General features: G+C 37.8%; 1 protein-coding gene across 1 annotated transcript in view; it reads left to right on the top strand.

The window, feature by feature from the left end:
• Positions 1 to 19,662, top strand: part of LOC117403688 (NADH dehydrogenase [ubiquinone] 1 alpha subcomplex assembly factor 2-like) — a 39,722-nt gene that overhangs the window by 17,125 nt on the left and 2,935 nt on the right. The window contains exons 2-3 of the mRNA XM_034005997.3: positions 9,679 to 9,768; positions 13,161 to 13,201. Coding sequence (XP_033861888.2) covers positions 9,679 to 9,768; positions 13,161 to 13,201 — 131 coding nt within the window. The remainder of the gene's footprint in view (positions 1 to 9,678; positions 9,769 to 13,160; positions 13,202 to 19,662) is intronic.

Below are 19,662 nucleotides of genomic sequence, written 5' to 3'. Positions count from 1 at the left end.
ACTTGGAGTTGAAACAATTATTATCCATTATGCCTATTTGCATAAATTAAAAATATTAATGAGTTTATTTGAGCAAGCAGTCGGGAGACATAGGCCACAGATCATTTTTTCTCTCTCCCCCCCCCCCCCAGGCATTTTATCTCAGACAGTCTGTTCTTTTAGCTGATGAAAATCGGTGTAATTAAATTGCAAGTAGATGTTTCTCTTTAGTTTAGAGATGTTATTTTATTTTATTTTTTTCCTCCTACATTGTGATTTTATTTTTTCTGAAAAGAATCAGATTGTAGCTCCAATATCCTCGATAATTGTTTCGTTTTTTTTAGGCATATACTGTTATTAGAAGGCCTGAATAATTTAATATAAATTACAGCTGCTGTTGATGCTTTGAAATGGCTGTCTTCATCAGTGTCCTTTTTTTTATTTATTTTTTCCTGGTGGGCGTTCAGCTTTCATTCTGAAGGCCTGTATCGGGTGATTGACAGATTTGGGCAGGGCTGTGGAGAACATCAGGCTGCTTGCTGGGACACCCAGATTAGTTTTCGCCAAACTATTCAAGCGGCTGCTTTAGTTATTCCTACCCTTCTTTAATTACACTGACACAAACACGTCTTGGCTGAGCGTTTAATGACTTTGAAGCACTGAAGTCTTTTCTGCATCACGGCCCAGTGCCTTCCTCCTCTGCAAAGTAAGTCAAACGGTACAGTTAAAGGTTGTGTCATTTTTTTTCTCTCTCTCTTCCTTGTACGGTAACTGGAATTCAGATATTGGGGTTCTAAATTGCAGGAATTTGCAATTCAATGCATAGATCATCAGGGGGAGATTCACAGATTGTTTTGACATGCTGGTAGAAATCCGGCAAGAAGATGGACGTCTCATGAAATTTGCAGCTGCTGATTGAATTTATTATATTTTCATAAAGGCCGTCAACTGCAGCAGCCTGCGGCGTGGCGGGGGGGGGGGAGGGGGGATGACAAAAACTGAGAGGCTTGCAGTTTTGTGGAGCGTCCGTGGTGCAGATTACTTGTAATAAGGGGGCACGTCGTGGACCTAAATCAGAAAACAATTATAGGAACCCAGAGGGCAGAAAGGTGTTCACTTCTCTATTAAATTGTATAAATTATTTAAACTCCTTGTCAGAAACTGATATCTTCATACCATTTTTTTGCTTTGTCACCACAGACCAGTGATTACAGAATGAAGTGTTCTGCACTGCTTCCTGCTGTATAAACAGAGAGCATTAAAAGAACATTCCGTTTCAGGTTCCTAGACTGCAGTTATGAAGCAAGTGTATTTTAAAAAGGTTTTGTTTATAACATCCACTGTCTCCCACGTCATCCATATATACACAGTACTGTAGCTCTTTGGGGACAACAAAGGAATCGTCACCATTGTGTGGGGGGACTGAGGGACCGGAATAAAAGAAAAGCTGTTAAAAACTAAAACGTAACTCATTGCACTAATAAAGTAAATGTGCAGATGGGAAGCTTTTTGAGACAATAATGTCTCCTTCAGGGCAGAAATTATTTATCCAACATAATTGTGAAGTTTCAGGGGTATCCACCTGACCCATAGAAAATAAAATTGGAGTCACTGTGTACACACACACACACATTCCCTGCTTTGGCAGATGGCTTCAAGCACAAATTGGGTACATTTAACTGTTACCAAACCAGTGTTTTATGGAGCTCTGCCAAGGACTCGTTTAAAAAAAACAAAAAACAAAAAAAAACCTTGTACAGCAGCTTTTGGTAAACACAGTATTAAACTTCACTGAAGTATGTCCTCATTAATCACAGATCGGATGGCCTAACTCTTTAAAAGGTTACCATAGTAAAAGCAAGGCATGGTAAAGCATATTAATAAAGATGGTAAACCTGGGTAAGCTATGGTAAATGCATAGTATGGGAAAAGCATGATAAAAGTGAAAGAATACCATGCATCAATAAACCTTTATAAAGGAACTGGCATATACTGTGCTACACTACACTACTGTATATGTGGCAAAATAAGAATCTGAAAGTACAGTGGACAGTTTTTCAAATAGATTTTTATATTATTAAGAATACCATATAAAATATGCTGCTTTGGTAATAAACAAGAAAAAAATCTGTCAACAATTTAAGTATTCCTTTCTGACTAACATTTGAGTAAGTAAAGGAGTACTGTGTACTGCATATCCTGATGAGCAGTTCAAGCTTTGGGTACTGTAACCATGGCACTGTCTACTGTATCAAGTCATTTAGATCTGTACTTTCATATAACACCTCCAGTTTTATCATATTGAACAAAAAAAAAAAAACTTCATGCTTTTTAACCCAGACCGCTATAAGCTCTTAAGGAGTAAAAACCAGTTACCTTGTGATTTAAAAACACCATCAGACAGACGGCCAATTAAAGCAGTATGAACGCTAACTGGATGAAAACCATGACAAGCTTTATACTGCTAAAAAGAAATAATTCACAGTCTGGATACAGTTATGGGTGCCATGTATTCTGCAGCATTGAAACAACCTCTGAAACTGTAGCACATTTTCTTTAAAAACATCAATATCAAAATGTCATATAAATTAATTCTGTTACATATAAGTATTAGTCAAACTGTCTGCTTCTTTGTGTTCAGTTATTGCGTATATTGTACTGAACTGTAAAAGTGCAGAAACTTCTGGTTGGTTAATTTAAGTTATCAGGTTTTCATTTTAATATTCTACTTGGAGAAGCTAGAATTTGACTTTATAAAGGGAAGAATCCCATAAGCAATGAGAGCATGATTAACGATTAAACATATACAGTATATACCCATAAGAGTTTTATCAAACTTTTTCAATGTGATATTATGGGCCAGGTTAATAATATCCCAGGTTAAATCTGCAGCTCACTGTTATGCTTTACCTCAGGATTCCCTTTTAGTGCAACTGGATTGGTGCTTAAATAATAAGTGAAATACAGTGAGTATCTCATTTTCATCACAGACATGTGAGTGCCAAGTTTTGTGGCCTGAAAGATTTTTATGTAAATTATTAAACTGGTTTAAAGTGACACTGGAGTGCAGTGCACTCTTTGACTTGAACTAAAACATTTTAAAAATGCCATTTATCATGCACAAGTGCACCTTTGTAGAGATGGAATTAGAAATGTGGAGAAACTGATGTCAGCATGTTAACACCCAGCCCCTACAAACCGAAAGGCCATATTGTTCCTGAAAACTGCGTCGGAGAATTATCATTCAACATGTTCAACCAGAATCAATGAAACTCTTGTCGTGTATTCCTGACTTGTGGCAGCCATTGGTTTTCTTGGTATTGAATCACCCTTTTTACACTGGGGGTTACGGGTGTGATTTCAAACATAGTTTTACTACTGAAATCATTCATTTTATGTTCTTTTCTGTTTTAATAGTCAATATGAATGACAGAATAAACACTTTTATGATAACTGGTTGTACTGTATACTGTAGCTGTCTTGTAGGTCTAAATTTATAATAACTTTTTTGAACGTTTCTTAATTGAGATCACTGTGACCATGCTTAACATCCCCTTGGAATAGTTCACATTAATATTTCACTACAGCAGTAAGTTTTTATATATTTCATGTATTCATGCATTCCATGTCCTTTTTTTTTCTTCATTTTATTCATTATAGTCCACGCTTTTTATTGCATTCACATTGGCTTATTCTGTGCCGGTACCAACATTGGCACTTTTACTTGGGCTAATGCCATTACTGTGATCTTTCATATTTGGCCCAACCACATGTATGTAATAGCATGTGGTGTGTTGGTATTATTATTATTATTATTATTATTATTATTATTATTGAAATTTAGCTTATTTATGTGTTGAAGAAACCTACTGTAGTTTCCACACAAAAATGGTAAAATAGCAGTTATGAAAATAAAATTAATATTAATATAGATTTAAATAAACAAAAATAATTGTTATGCCATCAAGATCCTACAAATACTGTTTCTTTTCAAACACATGCTTGTGGCGGGGTACACCCTGCCCTTGTGCGTATTTTGTGTTTGTATTGGTAATTGTTGCATTATGATTTCAATGTATTTGTACGTGGGTGTTTTAGGTCGGCAGGGAAAGGTTAATTGCCTTCCCTGCCAAATCACTTCACATGCAGAATGTGCCTGGGCCCGACTGAATGATTAACAAGCAATCGAGCCCAGGCACAGCTGCATAAGGGGTAAGAACTTCTCAGTCTAGGTTGGGTTGTTCAGAGGAGGAATTTAAGTCAAAAGATATAAGAAACTTGCAAGAAATATAAACAATTGCTACTCATGCTGGATTTGAACCAGCACGATACTTGTTTTGGTTCAGTTTTGTATTGTCTGTTTGTTTTTTGCCAATGTGCTTTTGTTTTGTGTCTCTGTTTTTGTTGTGTTTAAACGTTTTATTTATTATTAAAACGTGTGTCCGCGCTTCACTCGCAGTACTGTGTCTGTCTATTTCCTGGTCTGACATCACCACCAAGGCATCCTGGTCACAATGCTCCCTTGGGGAAAGTATTAACCATAGTAAGGCTTGCATGGAGCTTGAACTGGAGCTATAAACTGTGGAGCTCGGCTACTTTTCCCCTGCACCGAGGAAGTTTGAGATGCATGTGAGCTTGTTGCCACAGTAACCAGCAGGTTTCAAGCAGGGGACCAATAGAAGCAGTGGGAGGAAAAATGGAAGAAAATATTAAATAAATAGATGAAGTAAAATCTCCTTCTGTCACCAATGCAATAACTTGAATTTATTTTTGTTTTCATGGATAGTGATGATGGATTAGCAAACTCTTGTATGTATCACATCTGGTATGGGTGGGAGGAGCCCCAACTTTCTCAAAAATGTTATGAAAGTTAGGCTACTGTTTACTGCAGAAGTATGGTAGTGTTCAGCATGTCACAACATATACTTTATTTCTTGCATGTGTGTGTATAGGCTACTTTCAAATTTATATTCTCAGCGTTGTGTTAGATGTACCTCTGTTGGTCTGAGTAATGTACTGAGGAAGAAAGTTTGTGATGATATTGAGACGAGAAGTGGTATTGGTAATACAGTATACACTGAGACATGTAATTAGTATGACGTTTGAGCCACTGGAATCAATTCATAAATGATCCAGCCCCTTCTAGCGTAAAATACTGCATCGGAAAAGAGGGGTGTAAGAGCTTTTTGTCTGTTTTTTTTAACCCCAGCTCAAACCCCCATAGACTACTGTATTATTGAGCTCAAAAGGAGCCTGTTTGTGATGAATATCAAGCTTTTGACGTTAAGACTCAAGCCTGTTCGGGGGCTGAAAAAAGTCTGTGCAGCTCTATCGATCACCAATGTTGCAGTAGAAGTTTGAATCTGGTAAATCTTAAGTGAAAAAGATACAAATCTTCTTATAGAATTCACTTTTATGTACAGTACGTTATATAATCAGGTTTTATTTCTAATTCAGAGATGCAGGCAAAAGGGGAATTGTACAGTGTTGCTGTAAGTGGGCCCGTGGCAGATCATTAGAAGGCAGCAATTGCATCCATCAATGAACATTATCAAGAATATTAAGGATAATGCAGTCCCGGCTTCATATATGGGATTTGATTGCATTGGCAGTGTGCAGCCTGACTCAAACTGCCTGACAGGTGTGATGTAATAAATATGCATGAATACATCATGAGAATATTTTGCCCTTTCTGTGCCTGTAAATCACAAGGTAACACGCTTATTTTCTCTGGTGAAAATGAAGTGCTTGCATGCCAGGCACAGTACAGTGGTATCTCCTGCAGAATCACAGATTGTATTTCCTGTCCTGCTGTTCTCTGATGGAGAGGACCAGGGTTCCATGGAGACCAAATGTATTCATTTATTTAAAAGGATTGAACAGGAAAACTCCATGACATATGGTTTTTGGAATCCCAATACTGTACAGGCAATGGGAGGCCTTACACCAAATGTATGTAATGTTATTTTTAGTCATTCACTTACACATGTTGCATTAACCCAACAACCCACCAACATGTGCTTTTTAATTTTGGGGCTGACTGGCACAAACCCAAGACTGGCAGCTCAGATAAAAAAAATGGTATATTCAATACAGTGAAGATACTATACTGTAATATACTACCCTTAAGTAAAGTTAGAAAAGATAGGGATAGCCTTTTAAAACCAATGTACTGTCCTACACAACCACTAGCAGGAACCATTAGCAGACACTGCAAGAAAATGGATGTGGAACTAAATATTACACAGTGGTCCTATTACGGTGGCACGCTGGTACTGCAGTAATACGAATGACCAATGTTTATTGGTTAATACTATTGTGTGAAATTGAATACGTAATAATGACTCGTATCATTGTTGCTGTTGAAAATGCGCTACTGCTGGATTTATATCTGTCCATAAGCCGTCATATTTCACTTCTGTTTCAACTTTTCGAGATTGTTCATGGTCTCTTTGGAGCCCCAGCAGTGCTGCTCTACTGTACTTGGCCCTACATATTGATTAGATGTTGGTCAATATCTCTGTTGTAGTGTTTCTGCTAAATAATGAAGGCTATATCCAAGAGTACTTGTCTGCTCTAGTGTTTTCTTGTAAATGCCTTTCCATGGGTTTTACTGATTTACTGTATCATCTTACACTAATGCAATGTAAAGAGCATACTGCTGTACTGTAACCGCCCTGGTATACCAAAGAACCTCACTGAACGTTCTTATGTTAGCCCTTTAATCCCATTTGGAGTACAACTGCATTTGTGTGATTTGCTAAGACAGGCAACAATGCCCCACCCAGCCCTACAAAGCAGCACAGGTTTCCCATAGTGAAAATGTTATTCTGATTAACATAGTATATTTTCCCATAACTGATACAATACAAACAGTGCAACAAAGGCAGTATAGTACAGTATATGTTTGTCTCTTGTTATTTAGATCTAACTTGCTGTCCATAGGGAAAAATCACTTTTTATTCATTTATGAAATTTAACCAGGATATACACTGGAGATGAAAATCACAACTTTCTAGTTTGAATTACAGTATTATACAATTTGGGTTTGTTTTTACCTAATTTACATTGCACAAACGAACCATTGTTAGCTTGTTTCTTTGTTTCTGTTTTACTGTACGATTGGTTACAGCTACAGTTCTATAAATCAAATCTGCATACTGTAATCCAGAATATGTAGTTTTGCCACCATTTTCCAGATGTTCTCTGTAAACCCAATTTGTCACTGATTTATATTGTAGCAAATGATAGTATTATCATTTTTTATATAGTTTGAATTGAGTGAACAGAGCTTAATGGGTGGATTACAATAACTGTTTTTCTGCTATCCAGTAGATAGGGTGCAAAACCTGCTCTTGGTCTTCTGTGTATGTACTGCTGCAGAATAGAGCTGTTTTAAATCCAGTCCTTTTCATATTCACCTTCAACATCTTACAGTTGAAAAAAACCCATCGGCTTATATGGTTTTAAAAATACAATTAAGGTTGTTACCTTATTAGCCCAATAGCAAGATTGTGTGATGCACAACTTTTAAAAGGATTTGTTTAATACAATGAAACTTGGTTGAGAGGGGATCATTAATACACATTAACTATTTTCATTACATGCATAAATTCAAAAGAACATTGAAGGACATGTATTGTATGCCAAGTGCATTTTTGCTTTACAAAATGTATGCACTTGTATTGGCACTTCAACAGTAGCTTACACTTAGCACCACAATTAAAATTTGTGCAGAGGCTTATTTAAATTCACAGACATCTTAAACTTTTCTGTAAATTGAGAGGATCACAGGCTTGAAATAAATGGATTAATATACTTGTATACTTTATTTTTTTTATTTTGGTGTGCCTAATTATTTTACCCCCGATTTTTTTTTCTCCCCAATTTTAAATGTCCAATTATTTTCTCTCCTCACCTCACCTCACCTCACCTCACGAGATCCGACGGTTCAGTGGGCATCCTCTGATCCCACGATTTGAGCCAGCTTCCTCTTTTACACCCAGGAACTCGAGAGTGGATGTCAGCGGAACGGCTCTGGAGGACAAAGGCCAGCCCTGCAGGTGTCTGCTTTGAGCTCACTGGACACCTGGCCAGTGGGGTTCGCTGTAGCGTGATGAGGAGAAGCAGTCCCTGACAGTTTTGCCTCCCTAACCCATGGAAGCGCCAGAGCCAATGGGGCTCCCTTTCGGAATCTCCAGCCAAGACTGGTGACTCCGCACAGCCAGGACGCGAACCTGCGCTGTATGACTGGCCCTGCACACCACGCGGCTGTGCTTTTACCATGTGAGCCACTCAGGGACCCCTATACTGATACACTTTTAACCAAGTGTTGTTTATTTCCTGATATGGAATATTAATTTACAAATGAATTCTAGTGAATAGACAATTGAGATTGATAAAAGGAAACTTATTTATAACCATTAAAGAATGTCTCTACAAAGTCATAAAATAGTTCTTGGCAATGGTAAACACCATGCAATACCTCACTTAATTGTTGCTATTTGTGGAGATGGGACTGGTCGCACACGCAAAAAAAACTCTTCTATATTCTTTAAGACATGACCACTGATGTTGTTCAGCAAAATCTTTTTACATTTTATTTACTTCAAAGTTTGACGGTTTAAAGATCTGTTGGGTAGACTTCTGCCACAAATGTCCACCAATACACCTTGACCAGATAGGCCAACCCCAAACTGATAGGCAGTGCTTTTGTCTTCTACCTTGTTCTAAAAATGCAAGTGCAAGTGAAATGGCAGTATTGGGGCAATAGAAGCCATTGCCATTAAAAACTGCCATTAACTGCCTTCAATCTAGATCCACACAATAAAGGGTCCTAAAAGAGAGAGAATGATAGCTTATTTCCTATTTGGGCGTCTCTGCAGATGAAACAGCAAATAACGCCTACCGTAGCTATATTTTGTGATGTTGTCGAGACAGCGGTCCACTGAGGACTAAAATCCACGTGTGCCCTACAGTAAGCCAGATTCCAGGTCTTCAGTGGAGAAAGGCTGGTGTATTGACCCACTGGGCTGCCTTGTTTCCCTTCCTTTACAGTTCTATTTCCTTGCTTAGTCCACATTCATTGGAAATTATATTTTAATATGTTTTGAGGCCTGACATCATTAGCAAGAACTCGCAGAGGGCATGCATACCATTTATTCTCTCCCTGTCACAGTCGTTGAGCTACAGTACACAGTAAGTTTTTGTTGTCAGTGCCATTTCCACGGAATTTTATTCAGACGGTAAAAAAGAGCTTGTAGATTTGAGGGCTGTGTGAATCTGACAGTAAAAGACATGGAAGGGGGTGATGGTGGGGGGAGGTGGCTTTGATATTATGTTAACCATTGTAAAAAGAACTGCAGTACTAATTCTGATTGCCTTTGTTAGACCTTTTAGATTTGTCACTTAATGTACAGTATATTCAGTCACATACTGTTATCATTTTAATGTTATCTCAGGATACTGTACATGGTGTATTTAAAATGTTTCCCAAACATACATTTACATAATTTACAGTAGCTGAAAAAGGGGTATTTACATAGAGCATGGAACAGATTTTTACATTACAGGAGAGTACTTTACGAGGTAGGCCTGGGGGCCAAGGGTAATAAGCCACATGCTGTCAAGAGCAAAGCATCATCATAAATTGTGCATTGGAGTTTATGTTTTAAACATTTCCCTGGTTCTTTATTTCAGGACGGACCATTCGAGCAAAGAGACTGGTGGAGCCAGTGAATGCGAAGGAATATGAATATCAAGAAGGAAGCATTCCATCGGAATGGGATGGTAATGCTTGAATAATGTTTTCAGGGAGAACGATGTAGTGTCAGGAATGGAAAGTGACTTGCATTAACACTTTCTGACTGGCCAGACTGAAACCTGCTGACTGTGACTGAACCCATCTGTATCAAGCAGTGCTGCCACGCACAATTGAATAATGCCCAGTGATTTTAGACATAATTCTCTGAAGGAGTGGAGAAAGCCTTGGAGTTTTGTATTTTTTTTTCTGATCATTTTTTAAAATTGAATTTTAAAGTCCACTGAACAATAGTCTATAATAGTAGACTACAGTATATTTTAAGACTAATTTTATAAATGGCATATTTAATTTCTACTGTACAATATTGCTGTATATTTAAAAAAAAAACAATCCTATACAACATTAAGCAAATGTAAACATAAACAAGATTTAGCTAATTATATATACAAAGAAAACGCATTTATTCATATGATATTGATGCATTGTATTCGCCTCCTTGTCTAGTATTTCTGCATCAATCTTAATTTTAAAATGATGTAATAGTGTAATGAAATCAAAATCATTCACCATGATACACAAACTTCATCTTTGTTCCGTTAGTAATGGCGAAAATTTAAGCGAAGGTCAATTGTCCTTTGCCGTAAGATAAAAAATTATTAACATAAATAATCATATATCATACATATTTTCCCTAAAATAATGTGGACATTTTGAATAGTGTCGTGTTTGATACGTACATTGATAAATCTTTACTGTTTCTGGACTTTCCCTTTTCCACTCGTGGGTTACATTCTAGAGGAAACCATTGCCTGCAGTTTTTAATCCCACTGTCACTGGCCCTGGTTAAATTAGGAGGCTGTAGAAAATGTCCAGCCAGAGCGTGGTTTATATTTTTCCCCTCCTGAAAAAGGAGGATAAATATTTATGGTGCCGTATCTCGAGGATGCAGTCTGCTGACAAGCCCTCTGTAATTTTAATTCCTTCTGGTCACCTACTGTACATGCTGATGGGATTTCTCATTTAGTTCTGTAGCTCATGTCAGCACAGTTCCTGAGAAGACATCAGTCATTTTCAGTGCCTGTGGAGATTCAGAAATTGCATGCTCCATGCAGCGTTCAACCGTTTCATTGGAAAGCCCATATCCCCACCCCCACCCCCACCCCCATTCTTCCTTTAGAGTAACATTTAGTGATTAATGTGAGTTTTAATTTTCATGCTCACTTTTATGCTCATTAAAGTGTATTATGCAGCAGTAGGGATATTAAAGTTCAGTGAAAATTTCATGCATACTAATAAGAATGCAAATGAGCTCTGATAAAAGGATGCCAAAATCCCAAGGTGCTCAGAGGAAATGTTTTTGGTTATCTCTTGCAGTGTTCCACTCAAACATGCAAAGAAAAGGCCTGCATTAAATAGCCTGTAAATAAGAATGAAGGAACCTTAAACAACAAAAAAAAAAAACTCTGAACTGAGTACTGGCTTTTCCTGGACATTAAAATTATTTTTAAAACTTTTCCTCTTGAATGGAAATGTACACAAAAGAACCAAAGCAGTCCTGGTGCTTTTTGAAACAAAGTGAAAAAAAAACCTTCTGAGACCATTTAAATAGTTTTCATTGTTCAAAAATTATTGAGGTTTTCACAATGCATTTCAAGATATTAGGCTCTCGCTAGAAATTGTTGCAAGGCCTCTTCTTAAAGGGGAAGTCTCATTCAAATCATATTTATCTTATCTGAATTCTGCTCTCCTGGTTAACAATGCTCTTTGTTTCTATTTTGGCATGCCTCTTGCATTTTCAGTTTGTTCAAACGCATGTACAGCCCCTAAAGGGTCATTGCTTGCTCCCATGAGTAATAAGGGCAGCAGAATCCTACTGGAAAGTATACATTGTGTGACGTAATACAATCGGTACCTCCAAACCAGGACAAACCATCGAGACGAGGATGTTAAACTAGATTAAACAAGTTGATCTGACCTCAATTTCAGAGCTATGAGATGTGGAAACAGTGGCTCACTCCATAAGGTTAAATGGCACAGAGGAGAAAAAACTCAACAGAAAATAGGAGGCGCTTTTTTACACAGAGAATTGTGAGGGTCTGGAACCAACTCCCCAGTAATGTTGTTGAAGCTGACACCCTGGGATCCTTCAAGAAACTGCTTGATGAGATTCTGGGATCAATAAGCTACTAACAACCAAACGAGCAAGATGGGCTGAATGGCCTCCTCTCGTTTGTAAACTTTCTTATGTTCTTATGTTCTTAACATAAAAAATAAAAAAAATGAATCAGGGCTTACACGACTGATTTCATGAGAAAGGAACAACATTTGATGAAAAGTGTTTTTTGTCACAGTTGAAGTGTCTACATAGGTTTAAGAAGCCTTCAGGTTTCTACAACGTGCATACTTAATGGCACAACATGCTGGGTACCTACAATCAGAATATCTACTACTAGTAATGCAAGCATACATTTCAGATACTGCTTTTGCAATTGCATATACCCAATGAGGTTTCCCCTTTAAAGAGTAAGTAGCAGAGTTCTGAGAAATGTAGCGTTACACACCCCCACGTGTTGCTACAACTGTTTAAGTAACGTACCTGTAATGCTTCCTTTCATTGTTAACATCCTGACAACTTTTTACACATATAACTTTAAAGTCTGTTTCAAAGCTCTTTTCAAAATGTCCGCTCTAGTGCACTGATAGTGTAAGGATTATTGCCCACATTGTCAAACAGGAAACACAGCAATAACAATCCATGATGTGGTACGGAACAGAAAAGCCAGGGTGTTTTTTTTGTTTGTTTGTTTTGTTTTGTTTTTTAAATCACTCTTCCTGCAGTGATTTAGAGGACAGATCTCAAACCCCAGTGCACTAGGGCGGCCATTTTGAAAAGAGCTTTGAAACAGACTTTAAAGTTATATGTGTAAAAAGTTGTCAGGATGTTAACAATGAAAAGAAGCATTACAGGTACTTTACTTAAACAGTTGTAGCAACACGTGGGGATGGGTAACGCTATATTTCTTTCGTAACCCTGCTACTTACTCTTGTAAGGTTAGATAAGCATATCACATTTTTACACAGACAGAGCATCCAGTCACTTTTACCTTACCCATCAATCTAATGTAAGCACAACTGTTTATTCTACAATAGCTGCAATGGAAATTGATGCAGTTCTTGTCCTGATGCGAATGCACTGACATTGTGCCTAAAGCACTTTTAAAAGGTAGTACACGCTTTACCTGTAGTTTAAAAATAGGACTCCAAAACTAGTGACCCTTGCTTAACAGTGGGGGGAAAAAACTTCAACAGAATTTGGCTATTTCATTTGGTTTTGTAAATAAATGTGCCGTTAGAAATACAAATATTTGTTTTGGTTTGTTTGTTTGATACTTATTATTATTATTGTTTTTTTCACTAGCCTGGATTCGTGGAAGAAGAAAGATCCCACCTACTATTGAGGTTAGCTGTTTATTGTTGTACCTTTTTTAATGTTTACTACTCATGCCAGCCAAAAAAGCAATGAGAACTGAAATAATAACCAGGACATCCAGACCACGTATTGTTCTCCTACCTACAATCCCGTGCCACCCCCCCTCCCCCCCCCCCCCTCCCCCTCCCCCTGCTCTGAAAATGTGCAGAATCCCCAGCAGGGAACAAGTTGTGTAGAAGGAGTAAACAAACTACAATTTCTCAGCAGATGAAAATAGTGATGGACTAATAATCTAGGTGTCAGTGACTGCATTATTTCTTCTTGCAACTTTTGCATTTTCAATCCGTTATATTTATAACTTATAAATTGTGTTTGTGAAATCAGAGTAGTGTTTCATCAATAACTATAAAACACTCAACCGTGCTAAATTTTGAAACACTAAAAGAAACTTAAGAAATGTTGATTTTCAACAAGAAGTATTTTTCAGTGAAATGAAAATATAATGGAATTTATTAGGTTATTTTCTCTTTTAGTATCTGAATCTGAGTAATAGTTTTCTTGTAGATTTAATCATTTGAATTCATTCCAGGGAGTCCTGTACATATCTCATTTTCCAATGACCATTTACAAATGTAGTAATACTGACCTAAATAGTGTTTCGGCACCTTGTGTGTGTTATCCAAGCTAAGGACTGTAAAAGCGTTTTGACTTCTGTTTGTGTGCCGTTTACCAAGAGCTGTGTTTAATTAAAACAACTAGATATCGGCTGAAGAACAGGGCTGTGACCATGCAGCATACAGTTTTATTACAGGGCAGTGCTGAGTAAGTAGATTGTATGTTTTCTTTTCTTTGACCTTGCCTCCTCACTGTCACCAATGCAGAGAGGATGTGCAGTGTCATTATAGAGACAGGGAAGGGCCTTTACAGAGCAGCCCGCAGGGAAAATTAGATCTCAAACAGACAGCCAAACGTGAGGGGAACACAAGAGTGCTGAAATTGTTTGAAAAAGCGATTCCTGCTGCATTAAAGAGAAAGTAAGACAATTTGATTGATTTTGCATTGGGGAATTTGTGTTTAATGCTACGCTTTTGAATGTTCACAGCTTCGTTCTCAGTAGCGATTCGATGATTATACTTTGCAGGGAGAAAAAGCAGTTTTGGTGATTATATGGCATGTTCAATGTTGCCACCCCATTTCTGAATAACTTATATGCTGTGGAGGTCCATCATTGCAGACAGTGTCAGTGCTGATGCCAAAGAGGACTTTAATGATGGCCATTTTAGATATCAACTTTGACAAACTGTCTACAGTGAAGGACAATTACAGTATACAAAGTCGTTCAGCAATATGATTGCTTTCCAATCTTCCAAAGGTACTCTGCCTTCCTGTGAAGTGTTCCTTGATTCTTTTTCGAGAATGGGGTGAGAAAGTAGAACATTAAAAAAAATATCCCTCTACATTCGCCTTAACTTTTGGTCATGTTTACGCACAAGGGGTTTTGATTTTTCAGTATTTTTTGCATACAGAATGTGACATCTGAACTGTACCTTTGTCCACACTTCCTGACTTCCTCCTGACGGGGACTGTTTCCTTGACAACAGGGGTCTAGGAAATTGTTCCCAATTTAAGAGGAAGTAAGAGGACACATTTATTTCAGATGTTATATCCTGTATCATAGAGATGAGCTTAAAATGATGAAATGAAATGCTGCAAGACAATAAAAATAAAAAAAGGTTATATACATATTGGAAAAACAAGAGCCATCTGGTGTAAAAACCTGATTCAAAATGTTACTTTCAAGGGTGTTGGTAATTACAGCATACATCAGTCCTCCAGGGGCTTAGTCCCTCTGCTTCATATTGTTGAGGTATTCCCTGTGGATAAATGTGTACAAATTCCAACTATCAACCCAACCCACCATTATGGTGTGGGGGTGCCATCATTGGCTTCCCACATAAAACATGAAGCTTACTTCCTTAGCATTCTCACTACTTATTGCTACTACCTCCAATGTACTATGTATTAATGTACATTTCTTAGCAATGTCTCTACTGAAAAATAATAGTTTTAAGAGAAAATATTATTTTAAGAATTAAAGTCGTCTGCTTTAAAACACTTTCTATGGGGCTGAGGCTCAGAATTTTTCAAATCTTTTCTTAGAGGATTTCTTTTGTTATAAAGAAGAAACATTTCCTAACTGAGAATATATATATTTTTAGCAGCACAGTATACAATCGGAACAACGTATTGCTGCATGCTGCAATCCCCCAATAATGTGTGTGGACATGTGGATAACATTTTTTTAAATGTGCACAAGAGGCAGCGAGAGCAGGTTGTGGGATAGTTTTAAAGGGTGTGCTCTGTAACACTTTAACTCCTATCTGCTCTGCTCGTATTTCTCAAACCATGCCAAAGAATATAGCATTTTCATTACTGACTCGGGTGAAAATTCTGTCCAGATCTCACTCAAGTACCCTCACTTTACCATCCCTTCATGGGGGTGGGGGTGGGGGGCATCGCTTGAAATGCTACCCACAACAAAATAGTCAGCTGTGTTGCTGGTCTGGTTAAAGTTCCACAATGAGATCTACTGTCTCAAGTTTCAAGCTCTTAATTTTGCTCACTCGGGTGACAAGTTCCCAAAAGGAGGCAATGTGTTTACTGGCTCCAGTTAAAGTAGTTTGGACAACAGAGGCTTCAGCGTATATTGTTAATTTAGAGGAAAGTTGCAGAAGCACGGTTTAATAACTGCAGTATGTGCTCTAACATGGCTTGCCTTCCAAATAAGGTTCATCGTCACTCAAGTGCACGTGGCATTGTTTCAAATTTCCAAATCTGGAGGAAGGCAGAGAATAGTTTAGCATTTTATTTTTCCCTGTAATAGGAAAATAATGATGTATATTATTTATACACAACATACATTGTAAAAAGTAACCCTGGGCATTATTAGTATCAAGAGGGCAATTGAAAGAAGTTGTTTTTGTTTTTTATTTTTTCTGTAAGATTGTAATGCTTTTTGCACATCGTATTGGCTGACATTATTGGGCTGATGTAAAGATAGGCGTAGTGCAAACAATTGCGGCTAGAAAATCCAAATTGCCTAGCGGCCAGGCAATTATTTTGCACTGCGGCCTATGTAATGCAAATTATTCAACACACACAAATAATGAGCTGCAATCATGACAATGAGGATCGCAATGAGCGCTGCCTGTGCATCAGGGTATTTAGCGGCTGCACTTACAGTCCAGAGGTGAGGTGAGTTAGGAGTACAGAGAGCAGTAGGCACTGGATGAGATTTGTGGCGCACAAAGTTAAACCGAACGAAAAAATATGTCAGGAAGGGCAGCAAAGTCCTCTTGGTGCACGGAAAAGAAAAGAAAAGTTTTCTGAGGAGGAGCTGAGAGACCTCATGGCTGAGGTCACTCAGCATGAAATTGAGTTATTTCGAAAAGCCTCAGCCAACATCAGTTATGCTACCAAAGAGACCATATGGTCCTTGTGACAGGATAGCCGGGTGTCTAAGGTGGTCAGGAGGTAGGAAGGAGAGCTGAAGAACTGCCAAAGTTTATTTTTCACAAATAAATATAGTGTCACAAAACAAGTCACAAACACAAAATGAAACCCGAAAAATCACTCACCCAAGTCTCTCTCTCTCTCTCTCTCTCTCTCTCTCTCTCTCTCTCTCTCTCTCTCTCTCTCTCTCTCTCTCTCTCTCTCTCTCTCTCTCTCTCTCTCTCTCTCTCTCACTCACTCCTGCAAAAACCTCCCACCTAATAGCAATTCTAGCTCCCTTTTTATATCATGTGACTGTTCCCAATTAGCACCAATTATCTAATTGCCACAGTCCTCTATAGTGGAGAAAGTCAATGCTGTCAGTATTACCAGGACAGTCAACCAGGTGATTGAAAAGGTGAAATTCAGCTATTTGGTCTAGGGTGAACTACGGAGTGAGACAATAACGCCTTACCACTGCATCCTCCGGCATCCCATACAAAGTGACCCTGGGTTTGAATATTCAGGCTCTTTTACGTCTTGCCCTTCTCTTTCTAAGGTTTTCCTGCCTCTCCTCAACAAGAGCCAAGTGCCTAAGTGCAAGGCAAATTCCTTATGTCTCATTATAATGTTTGCGCCCGCTTAGTATTCCAGATCCCCACCAAATTCCATTGTCTTTTCTTCATTTGAATACATTTCAATATCATTTAAATGGATTAATGATGGCAATGTGCTAATTTGATTGCGGGTGCAGAACGCCAGGTGAAAACCATTCTTTACACACGCTGCATTTTTAGTGGCCGCTAAAGTCCCACTTTACGGCCACTAAACACGTTTTGCGCGTTCAAAATTCCGCTTTTGGCTGCAATATGGGTGTTTTGCAGCCGCTGCACATATCCTTACATCCACCCCTATATGTCAGAGATCAAATTGATGTGTTCATGATTTTCTTTTCCATTGCTAATTGGTTATTTTAAAAAAATATCCATTTTTTTTTTAAGATCGCTTCAATTTTCTTCAGTGTGTTCACTCAACCCCTTTGAAACTAACTTGATTAACACAAGTCATAACAAGAGAATCTACACAAAGCATAGTAAAATATAGCAAGGTTGACCTATAACCTGGGTCAATGCTCAAATGTTTCCATACTGTATCTCAATATGTTCCTTTTTGAACCAAAAGTACCCTAATAATAACTATTGATGGAACCTTCCACAGAAATGATAAGCATCTTCCTTGGATATACTGTAAAGCCATACATATTTGCGAGCCTTTTTATTATATGTTTTTTGTGTATGAAAAAAAACGCAAACATTTTTGGCACGAATATCAAATTCCACTAACAATGCATACTTTCTATATTGCAACAGGTTGCCAGCATTTCTGGAGCAACATAGGTTTTATAGTATACTGTACTCTATTCATCACTGCTGAAAAGACTTAAGAAAATGAAACAATAACAGACTACGTGAAAATTCAATAAAAAAAAGTTATTTTTACAAAACTGCACATATGGGATCTACAATACACAGCCAATGGAAGTGCACATCAGATGAGATTTATGGAATTATTTCAAAATCTATAACCCCTTTGAATATTTTGCGTCAAAGGCATAATCGTTATAATAGATCTATAGTAAGGAGCCAAATGCCTTCTATAGTAGTTTTATGATTTTTCCTTCTTTATTTTGCAATGCACATTTCTTTAACTGTGCTGCCCAAAGTTAGTCATAAGCCAGAGTTTTCCATGTTCTTCTCCGTTGTGTGTCTCCTGACATAATTTATGACTAATTTCAATTTCAGGAACCTCATGATTTCAATGGCAACAGAATAGTCAGTTATTCATTTGGCAGGTATTCAGCACTCAAAAGGCCTTTTTGCCAAAAACCTTCATTCAATTCAGGAGGAGCAGCAGAAAACACGCAATTGGCCCTGTAATTACAGGCATTATTCGGATCAATTTGTTGACCAGGGAAGCGTTTTCATGAAAATAGCAAAAGGGTTGAACTCTGCTAGAGCAATGCAAGCCAGAGTCACAAAACACTGTCCAGGTTTTAATTTGTAGAATTGATCAAAGAATCCTTACATTAAAGTTGAACCTGAAGAAATTGGATTTGACACCGATTTGGCAAACGCATAATGACAGCTGGCAAGAGCAAAGAAAAAAAAATAGGCTTTTCTAACTAAGCACTTTTCTTGCCTCGAATTCTGGTGGCTTTTATCAGATTAACCAGCAAAACCAAGATTTCACTGCAACACAATTGGGCAAAATCTGCAAATGGCAGGTGACCGTAACTAAGGAATGCTTGCAGAGCTGTATTGCACTGTCGTGTAGCTAGTGCCCTTCATTGCCCCACACGTCTGACTAAATTGACCAAAACCTTTACTTAAAGCTAAAAAAAAAATAAAGACGAAAAAGCAAAAGTCTGTATGACCATTCTACGCTATAGGACACATGCACCACCGCATTTTCCCAGACTGGGCTATTTGTGACTGGAAATACTTACTGTGGGGTGGTCTATTGGCTCCAGATCAGAGGAGTCATTTAAAGGAATATTAGACGTGATTATGCAAAGGTTATAAAACAAATGAAAGGGCTCCTTTTTTTAATGGTGATTATTACGACTGCAGTAAACACTCTTAAGTCAAGTTATGATTCTGAATAGTGATTAATTGTACACACGAATGTCATTATGTGCCAGAATTCTCTTCACATCGACAGACATTCAGTATCTAAATAATAATAAACAAACTCATGTATCCTCTTTTTTAATAGGGCTTGTATCTGAGTTAGAATGCAGTATCCCAGTTGTGCTAGCTAGGGGATTTCTCAGTGTGTGTGTGTTTGTGATTTGAGGAAAGTCTAGACTAGACTGAATCATAAAAGTGTCTGGGTGTATTATAAAATGAGAGGGGGGACATGTTACAACAATTACATACAAAAAAGTCATTTTTATTTCATCCTGTGTATTAACATGCTGCCAGGTTATTTGCCTGGC

Source organism: Acipenser ruthenus, chromosome 2, assembly GCF_902713425.1.
Source record: "Acipenser ruthenus chromosome 2, fAciRut3.2 maternal haplotype, whole genome shotgun sequence".
Lineage (NCBI taxonomy): Eukaryota > Metazoa > Chordata > Actinopteri > Acipenseriformes > Acipenseridae > Acipenser > Acipenser ruthenus.
The sequence above is the reverse complement of the archived record's forward strand: the minus strand, read 5'-3'. Positions and strand labels throughout refer to the sequence as shown.